A 19,607-nucleotide genomic window follows, 5' to 3' on the forward strand; every position below is an offset into this window, starting at 1 on the left:
GCAAAACATTCCAGAAGCATAAAAAAAATCTGAAAACCCACTCCGTGGGAATACTTCCTGTGCAGCTTCCCTTCACAGGGCAGCTCACTGGATGACAGGATTAAGGCAAAGCCTTCGGGACCCCCAATCTTTGATGATAGGAGGGAAACCACAGGGTAACATTCCCAGGTCAGATTGCGGGAGAGTGTGTTGGGGTGGTGCTGAGGTGTCGTCCACCAGACGGTGGTCTCCTTGGGTTCACCTGAGCAGTCCCTTCATGTGGGTGCCTGGAATGTCCTATCCCTAAGAGAGGATGACCACTTGTCTCTGTTATCAACTGAGCTCAAGCGTTTGGACATCGGTGTTGCAGCACTCTCTGAGGTTGGGAGACCAGATTGTGGTGAGATCATGGTGGGTGATTACACCTACGATTGGTCTGGTTGCTCTGATGGTTACCATGCCCAAGGAGTTGCTGTAGCTGTGTCCAATAAGCTGACTCCAATGATAATTGAGGTAACACTGGTCAACGAGCATATTATGAGGCTAAGGATTCGTCTCTCCTTGGGTGTCATTTCCCTGGTGTCTGCATATGCTCCGACTGAGGCGAGTAATCTCACCGTGAAGTACGCATTCTCTGCCACACACGAGTCTGTGCTTGATCAGTGCCCCAGGTGAGATACTTTTGCAGTCTTGGGGGATTTTATTGCATCAATTGGATCTGAGAGGGATGGTTATGAGACATGTGTTGGTCCCCATGGGTCTGGAACTGTGAACCTGAATAGCACTAAGTTCCTTGACTTTGCAAGAAGTCATGGACTTGGGGTGGTTGGTTCATGGTTATAGCACCCACAGGCTCATCGCTGGACTTAGTAATCCAACGCTGGTGGTGTGGCAAAGGAGATTGACCATGTGCTCGATGATAGTCGCTGCAGGATGATCCAGAACTGCAGGGTCTACCGGATTGCTCAGTTCCTCAATACTGACCACAGGCTTGTTTTTACAACTCTTACGTTGCAACATACAATCCAGGAGAATGGTACCATCCTGGCTTACACTGGATGTTGGCAATTTCAAGATTAGAGGGTAGCTGAGGAGTTTGCGGACAGGCTGAGTGAAGATTTGGGGGGTCTCGGTGCTTTGGGGGATCCTGAAGAGTTGTGGAGTGCCTTCAAGACCACCGTCCTTTATGTTGCCGGTGGATGTCTTGGAACTCACCGCAGGGAAAAGAAGAATTTTGTCTCTCAAGGGATACTGGATACCATTGACCAGAGTCGCAGGGCCAGGCTGAATGGCAGAGCTGAGCTGTTCAGGGAGCTGAGGCATAAAACTGTATGTGCACTGAGGGTGGACAAGGAAACCTATGTGCGAGGAATCTGTGAGGGGGTAGAGCATCAACTGTTGACAGGTGATTCTCGTCCCGCTTACAGGGGAATTCGCGCATTGCGTTCATCCAAGCCCATCCATTGGGGCACTGCAGTTAGAGCAGAGAGTGGTAGGCTCTTGACAGAGGAGTGTGAAGTGAAGGCCCGCTGGGCCGGTTACTTTGAGCGGTTGTACCAGGCTGATCCCCCAGCTGTCAAGTTGGACGTCAAGGTGTTACAATCCCTGTTGCTGACCCTCCAAATCAACTGTGGTCCACCTTCGCTTGTGGAAACACGGACTACGGTGAACCGGTTGAAAGGGGTAAAGCTCCAGCGATCTGTGGCATCCATGCTGAACTTCTCAAGGCTGGTGGAAATGCTGCACTCGTGTCGTTGCATGCAGTTTTGTGCTCTGCCTGGAACACAGGCATCATCCCAACCGATTGGAAGAGGGGCCTTGTTGTTCCTCTCTGGAAAGGGAAGGGTGATCGCCAAGACTGCAATAACTACCGAGGGGTGAAGCTGCTCTCAGTGCCAGGCAAAGTCTTTGCTCGGATAATTCTTGATAGGGTTCGCCACCATCTGCTTGAGCACCAGCGTCCAGAGCAGTCAGGCTTTACACCAAAGAGGTCAATGATTGACCGTATCCTTGCTCTTCGTGTCCTCACCAAACGCAGATGAGAGTTTTGGCACGGGCTGCTTGCAGCCCATGTTGATCTCTGTAAAGCGTTCGATTCAGTGAATTTGGATGCCCTCTGGAGGATTCTTGGTCTTCGTGGGGTGCCACCAAAACTGATCGATCTGATATCTGAACTCTACTCTGATACTGAGAGTTCTGTGAAGTGTGGTGGTACCATCTCTGACTTATTTCCAGTTGTTACTGGAGTTCGTCAGGGGTGTGTACTGGCCCGCACACTTTTCAGCACTTGAATGGACTGGATTTTAGGGAGGATGTCGGAGAGATCAAGCTGCGGTGCATCGTTTGGGAATGTCAAGATCTCGGACCTTGATTTCGCAGATGATGCAGTCATCTTTGCGGAGACTTTAGATATCCTTTTGGGGGCCCTCGCGGTGATGAATGAGGAGTCAGAGCCGCTGGGATTATGGGTTTCTTGGGTCATAACTAAGATCCAGGCTTTCAATGACATCTTGGATGCTGCTGTCCTGTCTGTGTCTGTTTGTGGTGAGGATGTTGAGGTCGTGGAGAGATTCACTTACCTTGGCAGTGATATTCATGTCTCTGCTGGCTGTGAGTCAGAGATCAATAGACGTCTGGGTCAGGCCTGGGGAGTCATGGATTCACTGGATCATGGGGTGTGGCGCTGCCGGTACCTGTGCGGGAGGACGAAAGTCCAAGTCTTCTGGTCCTTGGTGCTTCCAGTCTTGCTCTATGGATGCGAGACTTGGACTCTGACCAAGGATCTGAGACGGAGACTTAATTCCTTTGGTACCAGGTCTCTTCGGAGAATCCTTGGCAATCGCTGGTCAGATTTTGTGTCCAAAGAGCGGTTGCTGATAGAGACTCGGATGAGATTTGTTACCTGCATAGTCCGTGAGCGTCAGTTGCGTATGGACATATGCATTGCTGTATGGACATGTGGCTCGTTTTCCTGCCGCTGATCCTGCTCACCAGATTCTCTCAGCGCGGGAGTCTCGTGAGTGGAGGAGGCCAATGGGCCGACCACGTGCCTGGTGGTTGCATCAGGTAGATCGGCATCTCAAGAAGATGGGGATGGGCCAGGCATCTGCCCTGGGGATGGCCAGACGGAGGCCCCTGGAGTACCGGCGGAAAGTGGACGCAGCGCCGTGCTGCTCTAGCGCATGCTCCCATACCTGACCTGACCCACCCAGAAACTTCTCATTTTAAAATTTTATATATATATATATATATATATATATATATATATATATATATATATATCTATATCTCTCTATATCTCTCTATATCTCTCTATATCTCTCTATATCTCTCTATATCTCTCTCTCCATCTATATATATATATATATATATATATATATATATATATATATATATATATATATATATCTCTCTCTCTCTCTCTCTCTCTCTCTCTCTCTCTCTCTCACTCTCTCACTCTCTCACTCTCTCACTCTCTCTCTCTCTCTCTCTCTCTCTCTCTCTCTCTCTCTCTCTCTCTCTCTCTCTCTCTCTCTCTCTCTCTCTCTCTCTCTCTCTCTCTCTCTCTCTCTCTCTCTCTCTCTCTCTCTCTCTCTCTCTCTCTCTCTCTCTCTCTCTCTCTCTCTCTCTCTCTCACTCACTCTCTCTCTCTCACTCACTCTCTCTCTCTCACTCACTCTCTCTCTCTCACTCACTCTCTCTCTCTCTCTCTCTGTCTGTCTGTCTGTCTGTCTGTCTGTCTGTCTGTCTGTCTGTCTGTCTGTCTGTCTGTCTGTCTGTCTGTCTGTCTGTCTGTCTGTCTGTCTCTCTCGCTAAAAGCTCCAACAACTGATCAATGATATCCCAGAAATCACGAACAAATGACCAACATTCGTCCCAAATGTATCACACAATAACATTTGTGTGTTCTGCTAACCCTGTGAGCATTTTTAGGCTGAAAGCAGTGAAGTATTTTGAGTCTCAGAGAAAACCAATGCTAAAGTTGCAATAACTGTGAATTGAGGTAAATCATGGCCAGAGTAAAATTTATCTACAGATCACTGTTAAGCTAAATATATACATTTAAAGAACGCATTGAACAACTGTGCCCAAAGATGTCCAAGAAAGTTGTGCGGCTTGAAAAGGAGGCGCTGACATGGAAAGGTCGATGGGAACTGAGCAACCAATCCTTGTTGGACCTGGCAGAGAAGGTGAGGCTGGCATACGCCGATGGATCAACTGATAATGCAAATCATAAAGGTGGACAAAGTGTGAAAAGTTTGTTTTTACTCTTCATCAAACCTATGTAAATTATTCATCTGCACGAACAGAAATTTGTACATGTTACCTTTCACCCAAATTCTGTTTCCAAACAAACTTTCTGCTCTCTCTTACAGAAACTTCTGCGGGATAAGGAAGCTGAATGCCTCACCTTGAAACTGAACAGAGTTGAGCGGCTTTGCAGGGCTTTACAATCAGAGCGTACACAACTTTCAGCTCAACTTGCCTCTGTCGACTCAAAATCATCCACAACAAGCCCTCAATTTAGAGAGCATGTTGACTCTTTAGAGCCTGAGGACATGGCTTGCCTTGAATATACAGTCACAGAACACGAAGTTCTCCAGGCTTCCCTCAATTCTGAAACTCTTTTTGACCCTCTGAGCTTTAAAGGAACAGAACCGCACCAAATTCAAACTTTTCAGTCTTGTACAAATGTTGAACCTTTTGGCTCTGAGTGTCCAGCATGCATAAGGCCTCTCAACTCTCAGCCTTCATTTTCGAAAACTCCAGGCTCCGAGCCTGCAGCTCCCCTCAAACCCCATGACTCTGACCCTGCACCTTCCTTCAAACTCCCTTGCTCTGAACCTCCAGCTCCCCTCAATCCCCTCGATTCTGAGCCTTCAGCTCTCGTCAAACCCCCAAGTTCAAAGCCTCTAGATTTCCTTGAACCCCCTAATTCTGAGCCTCCAGCTCCCCTCAATCCCCCCGACTTTGAGCCTACAGCTCTCGTCCAACCCCCAAGTTTAAAGCCTCTAGAGTTCCTTGAACCCCCGAATTCTGAGCCTCCAGCTCCCCTCAATCCCCTCTACTCTGAGCCTGCAGCTCTCGTCCAACCCCCAAGTTCAAAGCCTCTAGGTTTCCTTGAACCCCCTAATTCTGAGCCTCTAGTTCCTCTCGATCCCCTCCATTCTGTGCCCACAGCTCCCATCATTCACCCAGGCCAAAAGCCTCGAGATCTACTCGAACTCCCTGATTCCGAACCCCTAACACCACTCAAACCTCTATGTTCAGAACCTGCTACTCCTCTTGATCCCCTCCACTCAAACCACGAGATCTCTTTGAACCCCTCAATTCCGAGCCTCGAGCTCCCCTCCAATCCCCAGGCCCAAAGCCTCAAGATCTCCTCGAAACCACAGACTCAAAGCCAATATATCTTGAACCCTCCAACTCTGAGTCTCTAGCTCCCCTCAAACCTCCATGCTCTGAACCTGCTATTCCCCTTGATCCCCTCCACTCCGTGCCTGCAGCTCCCATCACACCCACAAGCCCAAAGCTTCTAGATGTCCTCAAACCCCTTGACACTGAGCCTCTAACTCCACTCAAACCTCTATGCTCAGAGCCTGCTACTCCTCTTGATCCCCTCCACTCTGGGCCTGCAGATCCCCTCAAACCCCAATATCTCTTTGAACCCCCAAATTCCGAGCTTCTAGCTCCCTTCCAATCCTCAGGCTCAAAGCCTCTAGATCTCCTCGAACCCCCGATTCAACATCTTTAGCTCCCCTCGAAACTCCAGGCTCAAAGCATCTAGATCTTCTTGAACCCACGACTCTGAGCCTCTCAGGTCAGGTCAGGTATGGGAGCATGTGCCAGAACAGCGCGTCGCTGCGTCCACTTTCCGCCGGTACTCCAGGGGCCTCCGTCTGGCCATCCCCCAGGCAGATGCCAGGCCCATCCCCATCTCCTTGAGATGATGGTCAACCTGCTGCAACCATGAGGCACGTGGTCGGCCCACTGGCCTCCTCCACTCATGAGACTCCCTCGCTGAGAGAATCTGGTAAGCAGGATCAGCGTCAGGAAAACGAGCCACATGTCCATACAGCCGCAACTGACGCTCACGGACTATGCAGGTAACAAATCTCATCCGAGTCTCTCTCAGCAACCGCTCATTGGATACAAAATCCGACCAGCGATAGCCAAGGATTCTCCGAAGAGACCTGGTACCAAAGGAATTAAGTCTCCGTCTCAGATCCTTGGTCAGAGTCCAAGTCTCGCACCCATAGAGAAAGACTGGAAGTACCAAGGACCTGAAGACTCGGACTTTCGTCCTCCCGCACAGGTACCGGCAGCGCCACACCCCATGATCCAGTGAATCCATGACTCCCCAGGCCCGACCCAGACGTCTATTGACCTCTGACTCGCAGCCAGCAGAGACATGAATATCACTGCCAAGGTAAGTGAATCTCTCCACGACCTCAACATCCTCACCACAAACAGACACAGACAGGACAGCAGCATCCAAGATGTCACCGAAAGCCTGGATCTTAGTTTTGACCCAAGAAACCCGTAATCCCAGCGGCTCCGAATCCTCATTCAGCACCTCGAGGGCCCCCAAAAGGATGTCTAAAGTCTCCGCAAAGATGACTGCATCGTCTGCAAAATCAAGGTCCGAGATCTTGACATTCCCAAACGATGCACCGCAACTTGATCTCTCCAACATCCTCCCTAAAATCCAGTCCATACAAGTACTGAAAAGTGTGGGGGCAAGTACACATCCCTGACGAACTCCAGTAACAACTGGAAATAAGTCAGAGGTGGTACCACCACACTTCACAGCACTCTCAGTACCAGAGTAGAGTTCAGACATCAGATCGATCAGTTTTGGTGGCACCCCACGAAGACCAAGAATCCTCCAGAGGACATCCCGATTCACTGAATCGAACGCTTTACAGAGATCAACATAGGCTGCAAGCAGCCCCTGCTGAAACTCGACTGCGTTCGGTGAGGACACGAAGTGCAAGGATACGGTCAATCGTTGACCTCTTTGGTGTAAAGCCTGACTGCTCTGGACGCTGGTGCTCAAGCAGATGGTGGCGAACCCTATCAAGAATTATCCGAGCAAAGACCTTGCCCGGCACTGAGAGCAGCGTCACCCCTCGGTAGTTGTTGCAGTCTTGGCGATCACCCTTCCCTTTCCAGAGAGGGACAACAAGGCCCCTCTTCCAGTCAGTTGGGATGATGCCTGTGTTCCAGGCAGAGCACAAAACTGCATGCAACGACACGAGTGCAGCATTTCCACCAGCCTTGAGAAGTTCGGCATGGATGCCACAGATCCCTGGAGCTTTGCCCCGTTTCAACTGGTTCACCGCAGCCCGTGTTTCCACAAGCGAAGGTGGACCACAGTTGATTTGAGGGTCAGCAACAGGGATTGTAACACCCTTGACATCCAACTCGACAGCTGGGGGATCAGCCTGGTACAACCGTTCAAAGTAACCGGCCCAGCGGGCCTTCACTTCAGACTCCTCTGTCAAGAGCCTACCACTCTCTGCTCGAACTGCAGTGCTCCGAGGGATGGGCTTGGATGAACGTAATGCGCGAATTCCCCTGTAAGCGGGACGAGAATCACCTGTCCACAGGTGATGCTCTACCCCCTCACAGATTCCTCGCACATAGGCCTCCTTGTCCACCCTCAGTGCACGTACAGTTTTACGCCTCAGCTCCCTGAACAGCTCAGCTCTACCATTCAGCCTGGCCCTGCGACTCTAATCAATGGTATCCAGTGTCCCTCGAGAGACAAAATTCTTCTTTGCCCTGCGGTGAGTTCCAAGACATCCACCGGCAACATCAAGGACGGTGGTCTTGAAGGCGCTCCACAACTCTTCAGGACCCCCCAAAGCACCCAGACCCCCAAGTGTCCACTCAGCCTGTTCGCAAACTCCTCAGCTACTCTCTCATCCCTGAGCTTGGCAACATCCAGCCTAGGCTGGGATGGTACCATTCTCCAGGATTTAAGGTGCAGCTTTAGAGTTGCTACAACAAGCCTGTGGTCAGTATTGAGGAACTGAGCACTCCGGTAGACCCTGCAGTTCTGGATCATCCTCCAACGACCGTCAATGAGGACATGGTCAATATCCTTTGCCACACCGCCAGCGTTGGAATACCAAGTCCAGCGATGAGCTTGTGGGCGCTGAAACCATGAACCAGCCACCCCAAGTCCATGACTTCTTGCAAAGTCAAGGAACTTAGTGCTATTGTGGTTCATAGTTCCTGACCCATGGGGACCAACACACACCTCATAACCATCCCTATCAGTTCCAGTCGATGCATTGAAATCCCCCAGGACTAGAAGTGTATCTCGTCTGGGGCACTGATCAACCACAGACTCGAGTGTGGCGTAGAATGCATCCTTCACGGTGAGATCACTCGCCTCAGTCGGAGCATAAACAGAGACCAGGGAAATGACACCTAAGGAGTGACGAATCCTTAATCTCATAATACGCTCGTTGACCGGTGTTACCTCAATTATCATTGGGGTCAGCTTATTGGACACAGCTACAGCAACTCCTTGGGTATGGTAACCATCAGAGCGACCAGACCAATAGTAGGTGTAACCACCCACCATTATCTCGCCGCAATCCGGTCTCCGAACCTCAGAGAGAGCTGCAATCCCGATGTCCAAACGCTTGAGCTCAGATGATAACAGAGACAGGTGATCATCCTCTCTTAGGGATAGGACATTCCAGGCACCCACCGGAAGGGACCGCCTCAGGTTAACCCAAGGAGACCTCTAGCTCCCCTCAAACCCCCATGCTCTGAGCCTGCTATTCCAATCGATCCCCTCCACTCTATGCCTGCACCTCTTACCAAACCTGCAAGCCTAAAGCTTCTCGATCTCCTCGAACCCCCTGACTCTGAGCCTATAACTCCCCTCGAACTCACATGCTCAGAGACTGATATTCCCCTTGACCTCCTCCACTCTGAGCCTGCATCTCCCATTGAACACCCTGGTCCCAAGCCTCCATCTCCCTTCAACCTTATCTGCTCTGATCCTCGAGCTCCCATTCATTGTCATTCACACAACTCCCTCTTCCCGCTGACTCTCAACTCCCAGCTTTCTGGTTCCTTCAACTCCATGGGGTGCCAGTCCTTAGCTCATCAACACCCTTACAACACTGAGGGTTCCATTTCTCTCAAAGCTCTCGATTCCAAACTCTCTATATTGTTCACAAGTCAAAGTTCCATGGTGGTTCACAAGGAACAGACAGTGTCAGCTCCTGAGCTTAAGAGCACAAGTCTGAACTTAACTCCTCAACTTCACACTGAAAACTCTAGTCCAGGAGAAGGAAAGCCAATCATATGTGAATAAATGAAAATTGAACCGAAAAATAAAAACCATGACAATGGTGGAGCAGAAGAGAGACAAGATGATGTGGAGGAATTAGAAGGTGGAAATAAAACTTTGCAGATATAAATAAAAAAGAAAACAATGGAAGAAAGGACAAGAGACATTGGGATATTTATAACAGACAAATCCAGAGCAGCAGCTGTCTGCATGCATTTCTCTTGCAGGACAGTCAGGCTGATTCAAACTCATTGCTGGACAAAGATGGGGGGCAGAGAAGCTGGAAAAATATGGGTGGCAGAGAAATAATTCGACTTACAAAACTGAGTATCAAGGAACATGAAGCATCGCAAGTTAAAGTTTAAAATACAGAAGAAAGCAGGTGACTGCAATGTAGCAGGGAGTACAAGAAAAGGTGAGATAGAAGCATTTGATGGAAGGGGTTTGTGAATGCTGGTTGCATCTCAACACCAAAGTATGATCACAATTGGACAACTAGAATGGCACACAGTAGAGCGCGTGCCTTTGCCAGACTGAACAAACAGTTTGCGTTTTGAATCCCACCTATAGGCTGGATCCAGACCTGAACCAAAATCTAATGGGCTTGTTCTCATCACCGAGCCAACTCATCCACCAAATTTCGTTAGAATCCGTCCACAACTTCTGGAAATACCGTGCTATACACTATATCGTTTTTGGCCCCATCTCTCTATTATAAATAATTACTAAATTAAATAATAATCGTATCCGGATCCACATCTGAATTCTTCAGCAAAATCAAATCCATTCATCCTTGTCACACACCTAACCTGTCCATCAAGTTTTGTCCAAATCTATCCACAACTTTTTGAGATATCCCACTCACAGACCAACAGACAAACAAACAGACAAACAAAAAGACAAACAGACAGACAAACAAAGACAGACAGCCAAACAGACAGATAGACAAACAGACAAACAGACAGATAGACAGACAAGCAAACAGGCATGAAAACATAACCTGCGTGCACCATCGGTGGTGGAGGTAACTGGACGTGCCTGTCCTTTTACCACTAGATGGGACAGTAAATTGACTTTTCATGTTTAATGATCCACGGTATATTGTCCAGAAGTACGTGATTATATGCTGGTGGAGGAAACAAGTATCGATTAATGAAGTGATGCTATTTATGTGCGATTAAACAAACATCAAACTTGATTTACAAACTGACACAAATCATTTGTCCTGGAATCAGTACTGATTACACAGGTGATGAAGTGTGAAACAGAGGGGGTGAAGTATTTTGTGAACGATGAGACATTGAAAGATGAAGGTGGATAGAATTTATTGATCAGTTGTGTGTTGACATGATTTGCAACTGATTCTTAAAACCATCTCACAATGTCAGAATGATGAGGCCATACCTGATAAAGGTAAGGTGGTCCTCCTGCCTCACTGATGATGTTATCCACACAATAGTGAAGCCTCCCACTATAACATAGGGAAGGCTTATATCTGTTGTAGGGTTTGTTTCTACAATTAGTGCCCCCCAATTTTTCATGGTACCCCTGAGTTTCTTACACCTGCTAGGAGAACTAAACCACCATTTCGGTTTGTTTTTTCCCCTTCACTGTCAAATTCCGAGCTGTATCTCGGAGCTGGCTCGGACTTTCCGAATGAAATGTTGCATCAATGATGGGAATATAAAGTTTGTAGGGTTGAAAATTTTTGACCTTGACCTAATTGTTAAGGTTATCACCAAATTATAGACATTTTGACATGTTTCACCATAATTCAACTAAGGTTTGTCTGATCAGAATGAAATTGCCATCTCTAGATAGCCTAGAGTGAAGTGTGTTTATGTTAAATTTATATCATACCCTCCGAGTTAAAGGTCAAGGAAAACTGACGGTCTGAAAAAAGAACGCGTTTTTTTTTTTTGTCATCGCTCAATTTTGCCAACACGGAATCTCAAAGACCGCTTGGCCTTCCAAGATGTTCTTGCATCATAATAGTGGACCTGCACTGAGGTTGTGCACCTGACATTTGGTTCGTGTCCTTGACCAACTTTTTTCAGATTGTGGCCAAATTAAAAAACACCGTTTTGATCATAACTTGAATAAACTTCGTCCGATTTGCATGATGTTGACTTTTATGGATAGATTGTAGATGGGGACACTTTTTATTACATTACACTCTATCCCTACATGTTGAAAGTCAAGGTCATATGGCAATCCAAAAAGAATATGGCCATCATTGGATCGATAGATATCGAGTTATGCTATGTTGTCACTCAATTCAATCCTGCAAGCTAATTAATCGATCAAGAAGTCAGTAGACTTGTTATGTCGGGATGGCTCGGACACTCCAATGGCTCAATACAACACTAATCCTCAAAAAGTCCACCAAGATAAAATGCATAAACCTATAACTTACCTATCAGTAATCTGCAGAGAATTCTTCAAACAATAACACTCATTAAACTTTGGGAAATTATCGTTGAACAAGAAAAATGAGACACAAAAATGTCCATTTGTCCTCCTCCTTCTTCTTCTTTTCTGACAGCCTAACTCAAAATTGATCGAAGCTACGAACTTGATTTAAACACCAATCTACTGAATTTTACAGAAAGAATGTGCAAACAGATCATAATTTTAATAGATTGAAAGGATTCCATTAAAAGATACGCGTGCTTCAAATACGGTCCAGCACTCCGCCCTGCTCACCAAACTATCTTCCTCTGGTATCCAAGACAAAATCCACTCATGGCTCATGGACTTCAGCTCCTGGTGCAGTCTCTGTGTGGCCCAAAATGGAACTCTCTCATCTCCTCTTCTTGACCAAGCTAGAGTTCCTCGAGGTAGCGTTCTGGGCCCTGTTCTTTTTCTGGTTTTCATCAACGATCTCTCTGACTCTCTGGAAAAATCCTCTCTTTCTCTTTGCTGATGACTCCACCCTCTGCTGTACCATTTGTCATCCGTCAGATCGGTAAGCAGCAGTCTCTTCACTCTCTACAGATCTGGATAAAATCACAAGCTGGTCACACACGTGGAAAATATCTTTCAACGCTGACAAATCTCACACTCTCACTATGTCTCTCTGAAGGTAGCATCTGGAACCGCCCCTCCCCCCCCATCTACTTCCCAGCCATGCTCTTGAATAAGTCCTTTCACTCAAGCTTCTGGGACTCACTATCTGCCACAATCTTTCCTGGGAAAGTCATATCTCCAAGCTGGCCTCCAAAGCCAGTCACCGACTGGGCATCCTCCATCGTGCAAAGTCCTTCCTTGGCCCACCTGAGCTCCTGACCACAAAGAAAGCTTTCATCCGCAGCCTGCTGAAGTACTGCTCTCCCCTCTGGGCTGGTGCTCCCGCCTCTCACCTCTCTCATCTTCACGCTGTGGAAACCAAGGAATTTAGGATCATCGGCATCTCCCGCGATGAGACTGAGTCTTTGGGTCTCTCACTTTCTCACCAAAAGCAGGTCGGTGGTGTTTTTGTCTTCTACTGTCAACTCTCCAGCCTTGCCCCCACCCTGTTCTGTCTGTGATCTGTCCCCCTCATATTTCCCCAGGGCACTCAAGGTCCACCAGCAACCCCCTTCCTGTGAAACTACTAAAATCAAGTCACTGCTCACCTTCACTCTTTCATTCCTATTTTTTCCTGCCTCTGGAATACACTCCGACACCCTCTTCAATCTCACTCTTCCGTCCGGTTCTTCAAAACAGCTATTCACAGCTCTCGAGGTCTTTGAACCACCATCTCTTATCATCCCCCATCACAAATCTTGATCTTTTCTACCCCGTTAATCCACCCCAAACCCACCTCCTTTAAATTCCGTTTTCCTTCCGGAAAGTCCCTGTAGTACCAACTTGTTTACCTTGTGTACCCAGCCCCATCCCTCTCGCTTCCACAGATCTCATATTGTCTCTTTTCCCCACTATTTGCGCTTCCCTCTCCTGCCCCTCTTGTCTCCTGCCTTGTTATATGTTCTGTGTATTCCCTCTTACATGAGCCTTGACATGGTATACAAAAAAACCATAATCAGGAGGAACCTGGATAGGATTCGGGTTTCAATTGCTGCTGCTCTACCCTCAAAACCATTCAGGCGCAGCCAAATGAGCCTTATATTATTCAAAACGAACACACATTTATGTCAGGTCAGGTTCGATCTGTGACCTGCTACAGGTACCATGTAAACCTGTACTAACCTGTTCCATGGTCGGGTTGTCGGCGACTAAACCGTCTCCCCCACCAGGTTTTCTGGTGAGGAGGGTGTTTGGATATGGACACCCAGCAGGATTAAAAACAAAACCTGTCAAAGGGCGGAGGAGCTCCTTGTGAGCCAACGGCCATCCATATCTAGTGCCCAACTGTGTCTGCGGACGTCCTCCTGCAGTTGGATCACTTCTTATTAGGAGGTTGGTGGCAGGATTTGCACTCCGGCCACCGTAAAACCCTTCATTCCGCAAAACGCAAAAACGCAAAAAAATCTGAAAACCCACTCCGAGGGAGTACCTCCTGTGCAGCTTCCCTTCGCAGGGCAACTCACCGGATGACAGGATTGGGGCAAAGCCTTTGGGACCCCCAATCTTTGATAGGAGGGAAACCACGGGGTAACATCCCTGGGTCAGATTGCGGGAGAGTGCGTCGGAGTGGTGCTGAGGTGTCGTCCACCAGACGGCGGTCTCCTTGGGTTAACCTGAGGCGGTCACTTCGGGTGGGTGCCTGAATGTCCTATCCCTAAGAGAGGATGATCACCTGTCTCTGTTATCATCTGAGCTCAAGCGTTTGGACATCGGGATTGCAGCTCTCTCTGAGGTTCGGAGACCGGATTGCGGAGAGATAATGGTGGGTGGTTACACCTACTATTGGTCTGGTCGCTCTGATGGTTACCATACCCAAGGAGTTGCTGTAGCTGTGTCCAATAAGCTGACCCCAATGATAATTGAGGTAACACCGGTCAACGAGCGTATTATGAGATTAAGGATTCGTCACTCCTTAGGTGTCATTTCCCTGGTCTCTGTTTATGCTCCGACTGAGGCGAGTGATCTCACCGTGAAGGATGCATTCTACGCCACACTCGAGTCTGTGGTTGATCAGTGCCCCAGACGAGATACACTTCTAGTCTTGGGGGATTTCAATGCATCGACTGGAACTGATAGGGACGGTTATGAGGTGTGTGTTGGTCCCCATGGGTCAGGAACTATGAACCAGAATGGCACTAAGTTCCTTGACTTTGCAAGAAGTCATGGACTTAGGGTGGCTGGTTCATAGTTTCAGCGCCCACAAGCTCATCACTGGACTTGGTATTCCAACGCTGGCGGTGTGGCAAAGGAGATTGACCATGTCCTCATTGACGGTCGTTGGAGGATGATCCAGATCTGCAGGGTCTACCGGAGTGCTCAGTTCCTCAATACTGACCACAGGCTTGTTGTAGCAACTCTAAAGCTGCACCTTAAATCCTGGAGAATGGTGCCATCCCAGCCGAGGCTGGATGTTGCCAAGCTCAGGGATGAGAGAGTAGCTGAGGAGTTTGCGAACAGGCTGAGTGGACACTTGGGGGGTCTGGGTGCTTTGGGGGGTCCTGAAGAGTTGTGGAGCGCCTTCAAGACCACCGTCCTTGATGTTGACGGTGGATGCCTTGGAGCTCACCGCAGGGCAAAGAAGAATTTTGTCTCTCCAGGGACACTGGATACCATTGACCAGAGTCGCAGGGCCAGGCTGAATGGCAGAGCTGAGCTGTTCAGGGAGCTGAGGCGTAAAACTGTACGTGCACTGAGGGTGGACAAGGAGGCCTATGTGCGAGGAATCTGTGAGGGGGTAGAGCATCACCTGTGGACAGGTGATTCTCATCCCGCTTACATGGGAATTCGCGCATTACGTTCATCCAAGCCCATCCCTCGGAGCACTGCAGTTCGAGCAGAGAGTGGTAGGCTCTTGACAGAGGAGTCTGAAGTGAAGGCCCGCTGGGCCGGTTACTTTGAGCGGTTGTACCAGGCTGATCCCCCAACTGTCGAGTTGGACGTCAAGGGTGTTACAATCCCTGTTGCTGACCCTCGAATCAACTGTGGTCCACCTACGCTTGTGGAAACACGGGCTGCGGTGAACCAGTTGAAACGGGGCAAAGCTTCAGGGATCTGTGGCATCCATGCCGAACTTCTCAAGGCTGGTGGAAATGCTGCACTCGTGTCGTTGCATGCAGTTTTGTGCTCTGCCTGGAAAACAGGCATCATCCCAACTGACTGGAAGAGGGGCCTTGTTGTCCCTCTCTGGAAAGGGAAGGGTGATCGCCAAGACTGCAACAACTACCGAGGGGTGACGCTACTCTCAGTGCCGGGCAAGGTCTTTGCTCGGATAATTCTCGATAGGGTTCGCCACCATCTGCTGGAGCACCAGCGTCCAGAGCAGTCAGGCTTTACACCAAAGAGGTCAACGATTGACCGTATCCTTGCACTTCGTGTCCTCACCGAACGCAGACGAGAGTTTTGGCAGGGCCTGCTTGCAGCCTATGTTGATCTCTGTAAAGCGTTCGATTCAGTGAATCGGGATGTCCTCTGGAGGATTCTTGGTCTTCGTGGGGTGCCACCAAAACTGATCGATCTGATGTCTGAACTCTACTCTGGTACTGAGAGTGCTGTGAAGTGTGGTGGTACCATCTCTGACTTATTTCCAGTTGTTACTGGAGTTCGTCAGGGATGTGTACTTGCCCCCACACTTTTCAGCACTTGTATGGACTGGATTCTAGGGAGGATGTCGGAGAGATCAAGTTGCGATGCGTCATTTGGGAATGTCAAGATCTCGGACCTTGACTTTGCAGATGATGCAGTCATCTTTGCGGAGACTTTAGACATCCTCTTGGGGGCCCTCGAGGTACTGAATGAGGAGTCGGAGCCGTTGGGATTACGGGTTTCTTGGGTCAAAACTAAGATCCAGGCTTACGGTGACATCTTGGATGCTGCTGTCCTGTCTGTGTTTGTTTGTGGTGAGGATGCTGAGGTCGTGGAGAGATTCACTTACCTTGGCAGTGATATTCATGTCTCTGCTGGCTGCGAGTCAGAGGTCAATAGACGTCTGGGTCGGGCCTGGGGAGTCATGGATTCACTGGATCATGGGGTGTGGCGCTGCCGGTACCTGTGCGGGAGGACGAAAGTCCGAGTCTTCAGGTCCTTGGTACTTCCAGTCTTGCTCTATGGGTGCGAGACTTGGACTCTGACCAAGGATCTGAGACGGAGACTTAATTCCTTTGGTACCAGGTCTCTTCGGAGAATCCTTGGCTATCGCTGGTCGGATTTTGTGTCCAACGAGCGGTTGCTGAGAGAGACTCGGATGAGATTTGTTACCTGCATAGTCCGTGAGCGTCAGTTGCGACTGTCTGGACATGTGGCTCGTTTTCCTGACTCTGATCCTGCTCACCAGATTCTCTCAGCGAGGGAGTCTCATGAGTGGAGGAGGCCAGTGGGTCGACCACATGCCTCATGGTTGCAACAGGTTGAACATCATCTCAAGGAGATGGGGATGGGCCTGGCATCTGCCTGAGGGATGGCCAGACGGAGGCCCCTGGAGTACCGGCGGAAAGTGGACGCAGCGACGTGCTGTTCTGGCACATGCTCCCATACCTGACCTGACCTGACAGATTCAAAAAATTAAATAATCCTGGCTTCGAGAACATGCGTCCGATCAGGTTGAAATTTGAAACCTATATTCTGCATCACGACTAGATCATAATTTTGAAGTTTCACATTGTTTGAAGCAACAGTTCAAGAGAGAGAAAATTTTTTAAGTATTTTCCTTCAACCTAATATGGCTGCCAAACCATATGACCTCATTAACACCCTGGTATTCCCAAGGCCTGGAGAACAAGTGTGTGAAGTTTCCCCTTGATCTGTCTGGCCGTTCTGAAGATTTTAAAGGTTTTTGGTTAAATCCAATATGGCTGCCAAACCTTGACCTGTAACGCCATAGATGTGAACATTTTGTTCCTCATCGATAAGCGGTCATACCTGTAAAGTTTTTGGTCGATCTGTTCAGCCGTTTCGGAGATTTTTGAAGGTTGTATTTTTTTTAATATGACTGCTGAACCATATGACCAATGACATCGTAAGTTTTTTTCTGTTCACAAATTTATCCCGAAGTGACCCTCAAAAATATTCATACTCATTGGATGTATTTTTTTTTTTTTTGGCCAAGTATGTTGATCGCTTCCGTTTGTTTACCTGTCTGCCCACCTTTAATCGCCTACACGGCGCAATTTTAAACCAATCTTCACGAAACTTCACCAAATGGTGGAATTGGTGGTCTGATAGAATCCTATTTATTTTTGAGGTCTTTTCTATCATCCATAGGTCGACAACTTTTTCAAAATTCTAAAATCCTCAATTTTCATCTGATTGACTTGAAATTTGAAGAGGATTTTCATATCAGGTCATGAGGTTTAACCACCAAATATTTTTGAGGTCTTCATCGGCCAAAAAGTCGACATAGGGCAAAGGTCAACAACTAAAGTGGAATATTTAAATTCCTCAATTTTTCTCCGATACAATTTAAATTTGAACAGGATTTGCAAATCAGGTCACTGAATTCAGCCACCAATTATTTTTGAGGTCAAAAGGTCAACATAGGCCAAAGGTCAACAACTAAAGTGGAATCTTTAAATTCCTCAATTTTTCTCCGATACAATTTAAATTTGAACAGGATTTGCAAATCAGGTCACTGAATTCAGCCACTAATTATTGAGGTCAAAAGGTCAACATAGGCCTAATTTTAAAATTGAAACATAGAGATCTCTTCATCTTCCAAGATCTTGTGATCTCATTTTTGAGGTCCTGATATTTGCTCATTTTCCTGATTTCTACATTATTTATGCCAAAATCGCTGGGTACTGATAGCTCAATCAGCAATTACAAGGAAATCTAACAGGTGGACACCATTCAGCCCATCATGCCTGCACGGACACCATAATAATTTATCTACACAATGCTGTCTTTTCCTTTTTGTTCCTGAGAACGATTTCTGGTTGTAAGGCTTTGCTTTCCATGTTCACACTGATGGGATCACCAGGTCGTACATGAGCATGACGTCCATATTTTCAATAATATCCTTGGCTCAGGTTTCCATGAGTTTTCTGGAACTGGATGTTGAATTTTTGCAGATATATCAATGACTCAATCACTTTGCTTGTGCGTAAAGTTGTTCTGATCAGTTTTTTACATCCTGAAAGCAGGTGACTAGTACTTTCAGTTTCTACCTTGCAGAACCTCCACTTGTCCAATTGACTTAGTCCTGCCATTTTCTTCAAGCCATTCATGTCATGTCCCTGGTCTTGGGCATTAATAATGATTTGTTCTTCGTCCCAGTTGAGCCGACCTCTTCTTAGCGATTCCAATGAGCACTCTTTGTTGATCCCAACTCGGTCCAATACTTTTTTGTATTTTCCTGCTCTTTTGTCATTCTCCCAGGTGTTGGTGTATATTCGTTGATATTTCTTTTGTCTTTTTTGCAATTGCTGAGGCTGTATTTGTTGCTGTTTCTTTTTTCTGTGCGGTATCTTCTATTCACGCCTATTTTTGGAAATTCCTTGCAAGGTGAATTAGGAATACTTTTTCAGGTTTGTTGTGTTCATGTTTGGCGTGTGTGTGTGTGTGTGTGTGTGTGTGTGTGTGTGTGTGTGTGTGTGTGTGTGTGTGTGTGTGTGTGTGTGTGTGTGTGTGTGTGTGTGTGTGTGTGTGTGTGTGTGTGTGTGTGTGTGTGTGTGTGTGTGTGTGTGTGTGTGTGTGTGTGTGTAGTGTGCATGCGTACGCGCATGTTCCTCTCCCCCTCTTCTGCCCTCCCTCTGTCTTTGTTGTAATCAAGCTTTTGTTCATAAAAACCTGCACATGGTCATTCGAGGTACGGGACCTCTAAGCGCGAGTGAATGTTTAAAAATCCAGAAGTGGTCTGATTGAGAAACGTGCATTTAAAGCACTCTTCAAAGATTAAAGCAGATTGGGAAACACATTTACTGTGCGATTAAAAGACTAAGTCAACACCTCTCATCCATGTCAACCTCTGCCACGGTTATATCAGAACGATCCGATTCATCACATGGCCATGGATGCTTAACCTCAATATTGGGCCGTTCAAAAATTACGTAATGCTGTGTTTTTAGCAAGACACAGAGAACATCAATGGAAATCTGATGCAACACACCCGGGCAGTAGATAATCAGCAGAGGCCTTCAGGCCTGTGTTAGGCCCACCAGAAAACCACGATAGCAGCCATATCATTTTGTCTGGGTGTCGTGGTGGGTGGTGTCATGCGACCAATGTGGGTGTGGTCTGGCAGCTGTCT

General features: G+C 47.7%; 1 protein-coding gene across 6 annotated transcripts in view; it reads left to right on the forward strand.

Moving 5' to 3' along the window:
• LOC147011278 (alpha-taxilin-like) overlaps positions 1-19,607 on the forward strand; it is an 80,223-nt gene that overhangs the window by 54,292 nt on the left and 6,324 nt on the right. For 5 of the 6 annotated variants that reach the window (XM_085857191.1, XM_085857190.1, XM_085857188.1 and 2 more), the window contains 2 exons: positions 4,074-4,169; positions 4,356-10,496. The exons of the other annotated variant lie outside the window; for it this stretch is intronic. In XM_085857191.1, the coding sequence (XP_085713317.1) occupies positions 4,074-4,169; positions 4,356-5,420 (1,161 nt within the window). In that variant the 3' untranslated portion in view covers positions 5,421-10,496. Of the gene's footprint in view, positions 1-4,073; positions 4,170-4,355; positions 10,497-19,607 lie in introns of those variants that run through there. 6 annotated transcript variants of the gene reach the window in all.

The sequence above is a fragment of the Eptatretus burgeri genome, chromosome 15 (genome assembly GCF_056783735.1).
Source record: "Eptatretus burgeri isolate ZD-2024b chromosome 15, Ebu_testis_v1, whole genome shotgun sequence".
NCBI lineage: Eukaryota > Metazoa > Chordata > Myxini > Myxiniformes > Myxinidae > Eptatretus > Eptatretus burgeri.